This window comes from Sinocyclocheilus rhinocerous, unplaced genomic scaffold, assembly GCF_001515625.1.
Source record: "Sinocyclocheilus rhinocerous isolate Xijiao unplaced genomic scaffold, SAMN03320098_v1.1 scaffold1867, whole genome shotgun sequence".
NCBI lineage: Eukaryota > Metazoa > Chordata > Actinopteri > Cypriniformes > Cyprinidae > Sinocyclocheilus > Sinocyclocheilus rhinocerous.
In genome coordinates, this window is record NW_015659003.1 from 106,549 (window position 1) to 117,692 (window position 11,144).

General features: G+C 36.9%; 1 protein-coding gene across 1 annotated transcript; it reads right to left on the reverse strand.

The window, feature by feature from the left end:
* Positions 1 to 1,004: 1,004 nt before the first annotated feature.
* LOC107723141 (oocyte zinc finger protein XlCOF6-like) lies at positions 1,005 to 10,566 on the reverse strand. Its single transcript, XM_016531669.1, has 3 exons — positions 10,483 to 10,566; positions 9,775 to 9,918; positions 1,005 to 3,592 (listed from the first exon to the last, which is right to left on the reverse strand). Exons 2-3 carry the CDS (start codon positions 9,854 to 9,856, stop codon positions 1,485 to 1,487), a joined length of 2,190 nt encoding a protein of 729 aa, XP_016387155.1. The 5' UTR covers positions 9,857 to 9,918; positions 10,483 to 10,566; the 3' UTR covers positions 1,005 to 1,484.
* Between the last annotated feature and the right edge of the window lie 578 nt (positions 10,567 to 11,144).

The window sequence follows — 11,144 nt, forward strand, 5'->3', positions numbered from 1 at the left end:
TCTGGTTCGGACCAGGCAATCGAACCAAGTGTGAAAGCACCCTAAGAATGTTTAGACAAGTGTTTACAGTGAAGTACTGCGTTGACGAATATCTGCTCAAACTTGTATTTATTTATTTATTTATTTGTTTGTTTGTTTGTATTTTTAAATTGTACCAACATCAGTAAGTTCATCTACACAGGATGGATATTCTACATGATCGAGGTGAAATAAGCTTCATTACTGACATCACAAAAAAGCTTATTACAATACTTAAAACAATATATTGTTTTATATGAATCATTTTGGGGAACGAATATTGCTTTATAGAGCAGGATGATTTTCACCTCATTTTGTAGTAAAAACTATAGGCTACAGCAGTGTTTCCCAACCTTTTTGTATTCGCGGCACCCTTTGGAAAACTTGTGGCACCCTACAAAATTAATTTTGTCACAATATTTGAATTTCTAACTTCGATGTGATAATTTGAAAAGTATAGATATTCGGTACAACAGGCAAGAACTGCAGAATATAATGTCATACAGATATTTTTAATATTATTAAAAAAAATTGTCCATCAATGGTGCCAATCAGTAGGCTAATTTCTAATGACGAGACCAATTTATATGACAGATTTTAATGTATATAATTTTATACATATGTAAACATTATTTAATTACCATTATAACTAGCTATCTCACACATTTTTGCTCACTCAGTGTTTTTTAATTTTACAGTGGGGTAATTTTGGTGCAGTAGCACGAGATAGCTTGATTTCAAACTTTGAATTGAATAAAAAATAACAAGTAAGCAGTCAGTAATAAAATAAGAACAAATAAAGAAATTAATAATGATAGCACAAATAAAAAATAACGACAGGCCTTCGAATTAAATAAATTGCTTTTTTAGTTTTTCAGGTAGGTCTAACACACAGTAGGGCTATTAAGAGATTTTTAAAAAAAATTTTTACCAATTATCCAAATAATGTTTAATCCTAGAAAGCTATTATTATCAGAGGATGCTCTCGACAGACGGCACCCCGGTTGGGAAACACTGGGCTACAGGATCAAGTTCTCTAAAGTATGTTCAGGATGCATTTACGGGCTTATTTTAGTGACTTACAAAATATTTTTTTTCCATTAACCACACTTAAATGTTTCCTCAAAAAAAAAAAAAAAAATTACATACATGCTACACACATTATTGTAACAGTTTGTACTGAATACAGTGTAAACACCAATTAAAAACTGAAATAAGCACAAATGTTAGGGCAAGTCAAAACATCACCAGGGCCCAAAAACCTCCTCTGACCCCAAAGGGTTAATAATTCCTTTTCAGTTGAAACTGGTAAGTGAAGAGACTCTCTTCAGTGTGAATTCTCATGTGGACTTGAAGGTTTCCATGTTGCGCAAAACTCTCAACACTGTTGACAGGTATATGCCTTTCTTCTGGTGTGAATTCTCATACCTGTTAACACTTCCTTTTTGGGTGAAACATTTTCCATACTATTGGCAGTTGAACGGCTTCTCTCCGGTGTGAAATCTCATGTGGTCTTTTAAAGTTCGACGTTGACTGAAACTCTTTCCACACTGTTGGCAGGTGTAAGGCTTTTCTCCAGTGTGAACTCTCTTATGCCTGTTAAAGGTTCCTTTTTGAGTGAAACTCTTTCCACACTGTTGGCAGGTGAACGGCTTTTCTCCGGTATGAACCCTCATGTGGTCTTTTAAAGTTCGATGTTGATTGAAACTCTCTCCACACATTTGGCAGGTGAAAGGCTTCTCTCCAGTGTGAATTCTTATGTGGGCTTCAAAGCACACTTTTTGAGTGAAACACTTTCCACACTGAGGGCATGTATAAGGCTTTTCACCAGTATGAATTCTCATGTGGACATTAAGGTTTCCTTTTCTGTTGAAACTTCTTCCACACTGTTGGCAGGTGAAAGTCTTCTCTCCAGTGTGAACTCTCATGTGTTTTTTTAAGTTTTGATGTTGATCGAAACTTTTTCCACACTGTTGGCAGGTTAAAGGGCTTTCTCCAGTGTGAACTCTCATGTGGTTTTTTAAGGTTCGATGTTGATAGAAACTCTTTCCACACTGTTGGCAAGAGAAAGGCCTTTCTCCGGTGTGTACTATCATGTGTTCTTTTAAGGATCGATGTTGATAGAAATTCTTTCCACACTGTTGGCAGGTGAAAGGCTTTTCTCCAGTGTGAACTCTCATGTGGTGTTTTATAGTTCGAAGTTGACAGAAACTCTTTCCACAATGTTGGCAGGTGTAAGGCTTTTCTCCGGAGTGAACTCTCATGTGGTTTTCTAAGGTTCGACGCTGAAAGAAACTCTTTCCACACTGTTGGCAGGTGAAAGGCTTCTCTCCAGTGTGAATTCTCATGTGGTTTTTTATGGTTCGACGTTGACAGAAACTCTTTCCACAGTGTTGGCAGGTGTAAGGCTTTTCTCCAGTGTGAACTCTCCTATGCCTGTTAAAGGTTCCTTTTTGAGTGAAACTTCTTCCACACTGTTGGCAGGTGAACGGCTTCTCACCAGTGTGAATTCTCATGTGGTCTTTCAAGGTTCGATGTTGATTGAAACTCTTTCCACACTGTTGGCAGGTGAAAGGCTTCTCTCCAGTGTGAATTCTTATGTGGGCTTCAAAGCGTACTTTTTGAGTGAAACTCTTTCCACACTGAGGGCATGAGTAAGGCTTTTCTCCGGTGTGAATTCTCATGTGGACTTTAAGGTTTCCTTGATTACTGAAACTCTTTCCACACTGAAGACAGGAGTAAGGCTTCTCTCCGGTGTGAACTCTCATGTGGACTTTTAGGCTTCCATGAGTATTGAAACTCTTTCTACACTGAAGGCATGAATAAGGCTTCTCTCCAGTGTGAATTCTCATGTGGACTTTAAGGTTTTCATTCTTATCGAAACTCTTTCCACACCGAGGACATGTGTAAGGGCTCTCTCCAGTGTGAATTCTTACGTGGACTTTAAGGTTTACAAGTTGAGCAAAACTCTTTCCACACTGAATGCATGCGTAAGGCTTTTCTCCAGTGTGAATTCTCAAGTGCCTGTTAATGCTTCCTTTCTGAGTGAAACTTATTCCACACTGTTGGCAGGTGTAAGGGCTCCCTCCAGCGTGAATTCTCATGTGGGAATGAAGGTTTCCTTTTCTTTTGAAACTTCTTCCACACTGTTTGCAGGTAAAAAGGCTCTCTCCAGTGTGAAATCTCATGTGGAATTTAAGGTTTCTATGTAGAGCAAAACTCTCTCCACATCGTTGGCAGGTGTAAGGCTTTTCTCCCGTGTGAATTCTCATGTGCCTGTTCCAGCTTCCTTTTAGAGTGAATCTTATTCCACACTGTTGGCAAGTGAAATGCCTCTTTCCAGTTCTCAAATGGACTTGAGGTTTTACTTTTTGATTGAAACTCTGTCCAAACTTAAAACAAGTAAAATCACTTTTTTCCCCTCTCTTTTGAGCTGTTTTTCGTGTGGAGGACTTTTCAGTCTGTGAACAACAAAAAGATTTATCTCCAGTTGTGAAATCAAGAAGATCCTCATATTGATCTTTCACGTCAATTTCATCGAGTACTTCCCTCTCCTCTTTCAGTGCCATTGGGTCTAAGGAGAAAAAACAAACAAACAAATTAAAGTTAACCTCAGTTTATTGGAGGTCTTAAAGAGTTTAGCTCCAACTTAGCTCGATACACCTGCCTGGAAGTTTCCTAAGTTGCCAGAAGACATTGATTTGCTAGTGCAGTTGTGTTTAACTGGGGTTAGAGATAAACTTTGCAGGACAGTGGCCCTCCAGGAGTAGGACACACCTGTCCTATAACTACTATGCTTTGAAATTGAGATGCACCAGTCGACTGGCCATAAATCAGAACTAGTCGTTTTTTGTTTTGGCTGATCTCTGCACTGGACTAGCACACAAACTTGCATTGCAACAACTTCCAAAAATATAATTGGTGTGGAAATATTATCCATCTATAAAAAGGATGTTAACACAAGCCAAAGATTGAATGCAATGAATACGGATACAAAGAAGAGAGAACAGACGTGCCAGCAGAAAGAAAATAGGCAGGCAAAGCAAACTTGTTCACAATGCATGAAATATAGGAAGCAAATATAAACTGGGGGTGGGAGTTTAATAGGAATCTCTGAATGGAACTGTCTTCAGGAAAGTTTAGATGGTGTTTTCTTTTAGCGCCATATAAAGTAGTGTTTATAAGCACACCGATGCTTTGTGTTCAGCTGTAAAGAGAGAAAATGCTCTATCACTGCTGTTCTATAAGTGCCACCTAGTGGCAGAAAATGAATGTGCATTTTCATTCAGTCCATGTGCTAGTTTTGTTTTGTGCAGGTGTTTAAATCCCAATGTTACACAATCTTATTTGAATCAAAACAACTTTTCATGCAACATGTGTGTAACATCTTTGTTTGAATAATAATTATAATGCAATGGTGCCTCTAATTTCAAATGGCTACAGATATTTGAAGCCACTTTGGCTTGTTCTAAAGCAAATAAGCAACAAATATGTTTGCTTAACCCCCATGGGTCAGCAGAGGCGCCATTGCGATCACTTGCATTTTTTCATGCTTAGAGTGATATAAACTTAGAAGAGAACGTCATTTTTGGTCAAAGGGAAAAAAAGTCATAGATCATTCATTTACATTACATGACATAACATTAAGTCATTTAGCAGACGCTTTTATCCAAAGCGACTTACAAATGAGGACAATAGAAGCAATCAAAACCAACAAAAGAGCAATAATACGCAAGTGCTCTGACAAGTTTTGGTTAGCCTGACGCAATACATGTAGCAAGGTTTATATTTATATGCATGTATGTTCCTTGTCACACACATATATTTTCCCAATGTATAAATGTAAATACTGTAGCAAAAATAAAACAAAAAGTAAGAGTGTTGCACTGCATACTGTATCCACTTTCGAAATAAAGTGGGTCATTCCCTTTCAGTGCATCTCAGCGTGTGTGCTTCCTTACTTTACTGTTAAGTAATCAACTTCTGTTTAGTAATGTGTAAAGAAAAAAAATGTTATATATATATATATATATATATATATATATATATAAATAAAAAGAAAGAAAACAAGTAAATAGAACAGAAAAAGAATAGAGAAAGCTAGTGTTAGAGGCCTTTAAGAAAACAAGCAGTTAGAAAACTTAATACAGAATGCAAGTGTTTCTTTTTTTAATAAAAATATAAAACAAAAATAAAATAGAATTAGAATAGAGAGGGCTAGAGTTAGAGGGTCAAATAAAAATGGAAGAGATTTTTGTTTTTAGTCGTTTCTTAAAGGGGTCATCGGATGCAAAATTCATTTTTACTTGTTGTTTGAATTGAAATCTGTCTTGGCAGTGTGTGTACACAACCACCCTCTAATGATAAAAATCCACCCAGTGTTTTTTTTTTTTTAATCCTGATAAATGATAACCCCTTTCTCAAATCAAGCCGATCTCAGATTCTTGGCTGTGTGACATCACACATACCCAGTCCACTCCCACGATTGTTGATTGACACTGGTGTTTTATCACAGACCCGCCCTGAGTGAGCTGTCAACAGTCCGCCATTGTTTCGACGCCAGAGCAGGTGTAGACAAGAATGACTCCTAAGCGATTGAGGTGTTTTGTTGTTTGAAGTACTAATGAACATAGCAGTCGTCATTTACTCCCGACATCTGAGCAGCTGAAGACGCAGTGGATTACATTTGTTTTTGAAGGGAACGTGCCCCCGATCTACCTAAATGCATCTATGTTCGCGCAAATCATTCGTGATCCAGCTTCACCTACAGCAGAAGTGAGTGTACGTTTTTTTTTTATGAATATTTGCAAATCGCCTTTCCTAATAATGTGCTAGTTAGCAAATTTCACGATGAATGCAGCTAAAGTTAAGAGTCTCTCTTAAGAGAATGGCTTGTCACCCCAAGGAAGAGAGGGGCGGGGTGAGCAGAGCTCATTAGCATTTAAAGGGACATGCAACAAAACAGCTTGCTGTGAACAGAGTTATATTTGACAGGGTAAAAAGGGTGTTGTTTTACACTACAATTGAGAAATTTTAACCAAAGTACGTTACACACTTTTCATTTAAAGGGGTGGTTGATTGTGATTTCACTTTTTTAAATACATAGTTCAGGCATGAAACTAACTAACCGCTAATTGGTCCATTCAACGCCGTAGCACCAGCCAATCTGGAGTACTTGCTAATCCACGTAAGCATATATATTGTATCCTAGCCAGTGTTCAGCACGTTGCGCGATTATGAAAGCTTATGTTACAGTTTTCCACTTGCTGCTGTCAATCTACCTTCCCGGAATTATGTCTCATGGACATAGATGAGGTATTATCTCTGGTAGATCAAGCTTCTGATCCCGGCTCTGAAACGGAGATTCCAAACTCTCAACCTGTCGAAGTGGCTCAGCAAGCTATCAACTAGGGCTGTGCAAATAATTGAAAACGATTATGCGCATCTAGTCAGTAAAGCCGGTTCTGTGATTAGTATTAAATCTCCATCACGTGCTTTCAGATGGAGCAGCATTTACTACACAGAGCCGTAGTTCACTGACAAGCTACACAATATCACATACATCGCCGATAATGAACGCGATATTGCATAGCTTGTCAGTGAACTACGGCTCTGTGTAGTAAATGCTGCTCCATCTGAAAGCACGTGATGGAGATTTACTGGCTATCTTTTTAAATGTCATATAATATGTCATAATGTTCAATGTCAATATTATCTTATTTAAATATTTTATGTTTCAAATAACTCTCGTCGCTATCTGCGCTGCATGCAAGCAGAGTGCAAGATTTTGCGTGTTCGGCGCGCATGTGGGGTTATCTTTTTTTCACTTTGTAATGCAGAAGCAAAATGTGAATCTGCAGTCCTATTTTGTAAATATTTGTACAATAGTTACAAATAGCCTATTATATATTCAGCATATTTTACTTAACCTGTATTATATATTATATATTCAGCGTATTTTACTTAACCTGTATTGTATCTTAGTTATTTAATGCATAAGCAAGTCTTTAAAACGTTTTTTTAGTGCCATCCGTTTAAAGGGGTCATATGAGGTTGCTAAAAAGAACATTATGTTGTGTATTTGGTGTAATGCAATGTGTTTATGCGGTTTAAGGTTCAAAAAACATTATTTTCCACATTTTAATGTGGATTCCAAACTCTAGCGTTAACTCATAAATGTGCTATATTTTTGACCCATATTCAAATGTTTGTGCGGCATATTAATGCGCATGCATGACAGGGAGGCGCCCGCGCGATCACTTGCATTTTTTCCTGATAATGAAACAACTTCAAATCAGTTTGAAACTGATTTTATGTAAATTCATAATAACAACAAAATGTGCTTTTGTAAAATAATGAAAACCAACAGAATGTGCTGTCTCTGTGAACTGGAGCGCTTCTCAAAAAAAGAACCAAAACTCAGCGTGTCTCTCACATAGGCTACAAGAGAAATATGTCTATAGAAAGCTTAAAAAGTCTACTTTTAAATAGACCAATTAAAAACTAAATTAAATACTCCCTGTTTATGTAAGCTGAAGGTTTCATTTCACTCTTAAGCCACATCCAGTACTGGAGAAAACATTAGTTTATTAATAAATACTTAAAAAGTCTCCTTTTTCTATACATTAATAATCATTAGGCTACTTTTGCCTGTGCTTTATGACAAACTTTATGCGTGTGATTGAGCACGGAATATATTGAAGCTTATTATCGATTAGTATATTGATTTAATGTGCGATTAGTTAAATAATGGCTTAAACGAACGACTATTCGTTAACTAAAAAATCTTTGGGGGGGGGTCTAGCCCTATTAACCCACTAGACGTCTCTGTAAAAGCATTTTATACGCATTTCCATAGTCGGATAAATTCCGCTTTCAGAACGGTCACATCAGTAACGGAGAGATGTCATGTCCATAACATAGATTTTTCCTCTGCAACAAAAAAAACTAAAATTTTAAATTGATATTTTACATATGACATATTAATTTATTTGCAAAAACTGATAAACACCACTTTTTTTTAAAAAAAACTGCCGTGCATTATTCTCCACACCCTAAACACGTTTTGTCAAAAAAGCTGGTATTGTCCACTTTCAAAGCATCGCGAGTTCACGTTTTACTGCAGATGCCGACAAGTGCCCTTGTTGTTTGTGAACAGAAGCTGATAAGTCTATTTTAGCAAAACATTCAGCGCACTGTATTCAGGTCAGGTGACAAGGCTACAGTCACTTTGAAAAGACGCGCTAGCTGAGAGGAGTTTCGTCAAAGCTGACTAAGGGGCCGTTTACACAACAACATTTTCAGCCAAAAACTGGAAACTTTTTATGCGTTTTGCCTGTTCGTTTACACGACAACGTACCTATTAAGCTCGTGTACCCATTAGGCACACTTCCATATTTGAGTTCAGATTATAAAAAGAAAAAATCATGTATTATCATACTTGATGTCTTAACCAGTTGATGTGTTTACATACATACATACATGTGTCTACATACCTCCTGTAATTTCAAGTCAATCAGATCAGTGCACACTGAGATATGAGTCTCTGTGTGTTCACACTGTCTGGCGGCCATTTGGAAGCTGTCTAAAAACTTTCACCAAAAGGAGCTCCTTAAATGTGCATTTTTTAGATGTTTAAGCCTTTATTTTGGGTAAGTTTCACTACTTACTGTAAAATTAAGAGATTAATGTTTAAACTTTTGCATATTATAACCTGGAACTTGGATGTGGGAAATAATTATAGTTAGATCCAAAAGATAGTTTAAGCAACATAGCGCAGATGCTACAGAACACAGTTAGCTGACTAGCTGTATAAAATTGTGTGCTACGCTAATATATTACTTCACAGGCATTACTGGCTTGTACCTTTACATCCATAATATGGTAAATTTACAGTTTATTGCTGGTCTGTGGTTTTATACTGCTGTATTTTTTAAAGATGTCATATTATTGTAAGGTGAGCTTAAAGGGTGCACTACTATGAAAATCACATAGCTTCAGTGTGACATCAATAAGAAAAAGTATAATTTCATAGATATTGTTAATAGTAGTTGTTCATAATAAAATATGTATGACCTTAATACATGACCTAGATTATTTATTTTCAAGAGAAGAGAAGACAGACAAGTTGACATCCATTTAATAAGAGGCTTCATGAGGCTAGTTTCTGTTCATTCCCATGAATGAAATGTTTTATTGTTTTATTAGATTTTTTAATATGTGTTACTTAGCTGAACGCAGACTAGTATAGAGGTTGCAGTGTGCTTTAAAATGACACGTCACTATGAATATATAACTGATCAAATTGAATGCCTTGTTGCTTGATTTTAGTGTTCTGTTTTTTTTTGTGATTGACTTTGTACCTTCAAAAAGAAAAAAAAACAAATTATTCTTTAAAAAGGTTGTTTAAAGGTTGTTCTACTCTTGCAGTTTAAATCTAGATTAAAGACCCATCTCTTTAACCTGGCTTACACATAACACACTAATACGCTTCTAATATTCAAATCCGTTAAAGGATTTTTAGAAATTTACCTCTATTTACTTTGTTTTCATATTTGGCGACTTTTTGTGAAAAATTTAGACTTTTGAGGGTGGTTCTAGAGATTTTCTGAGGGAGGGGTTTGGCAACACTGCTCAACATGTCTGTCAACAAGGCAACCCTCTCCACGTCATACAAATCCGCTCAAAAAATACTATTAATTTCTGAAAAGGTCAACATTTCAATCAGGACTGAGCTCCGCTGAGAAAGAAACTGACCTGTTTGTTCCTCAGACGCTTCGTGTTTCACTCTAAATGCTTCTTCAATCTTTATGTCTTCGCTCTCCTCTTTAATAAACATCCTCCTTACAATATCGTAGATTTCAGTCACTTCACCTGGTGTTTTCTGGCTGTTTGGACACTCTGTCAGAGGAGTAAGATGAGAATTATTAACAGAAAGAAATATAAACACAAAGTACTAAATCTCTGAACCATGTCTCGATTGCCTCCCTAGACCAGAAGTCAGGAGTCAGTCAGAACAATAATGGCCTGATTAAAATAAAATAAAACATCAAATATGTGTTTGTCATATTTATTTACATTATTTATTTATTTATATTGAAAGCTACTTTTTATATATGTGTAATGTAGATGTGGCACTTAATTATTAGTAGATCTCATTTAATCGTTTTGACATTCACGACAGCGTTTGTGGTTTGTTTGTAAAAGCTGCCAGTCATTACACGTTAATGTTTGTGTTCTCACTGTGATTTCAGCAAGCGGCCATTCGAGCGCTTAAAATCAGCGAATCACTTTGGGAAACATTTGGTTCAGCTTCGTTTCTCCATCACTACTTCACAGTGATCGAATTATTCTTTACGTTAAACTGATTCACGATATATGGAGAGAAATGAAACGCGATTTATCTGTTCAACATGTGCGGATGTGCTTTACTTACAAAAAAAAAAATAACAATACGTGCATTACCGTTAGAATCACTGCAGTGTTACATTCAGTAATAAACTTTACATCGTTTGTAAAAGCTATAACATACACAGAAGGGTTTGTATCGACCTTAACACTGTACGTTAAACGCTTAAAAACACAAACCTTCCTTCACAAGCTGAAGAGAGGCGCAGCCTTATGACGTAACAGCACCACACACAAAAAATTAAATGTCTTTTAAGGTGCATTCCGATTGACAGGGTCCCTACGCAGTGTTCACTGCTCCCTTCGCTGATATTAGGCTCGTTTGAGATGCACCTATATAGGCTTAGATCTCTGCCACAATTCTGCGCGCGAAAGATCATATTTTGAGGGCACAAAAGTGCATTTTGCACGCACGCGATCTGAGTTTTGTGGAGAAAACGTTCGTTTCGCAAAGAAAAAAGTATTTCGAGCGCACGAAAATCAATTTTGCATTTAAAACAAGTTTTTGGATGTGTGCACACCTTCTCTTTTGCGCGTGCAACATTTCACTAGCTTGCTCCCTTGATGCCCGCCCTCAGTGCTCTCTAAATGCCAACAGCTCGCGTGCTCAACACAACCCAGCCTCTTACAATATGCCATAATTCCAGCCAATCAGAGACGAGGCTGCTAAATTCTGATTGACTGCCTTGACAACCAATCACAACATTCCTTGCATTACC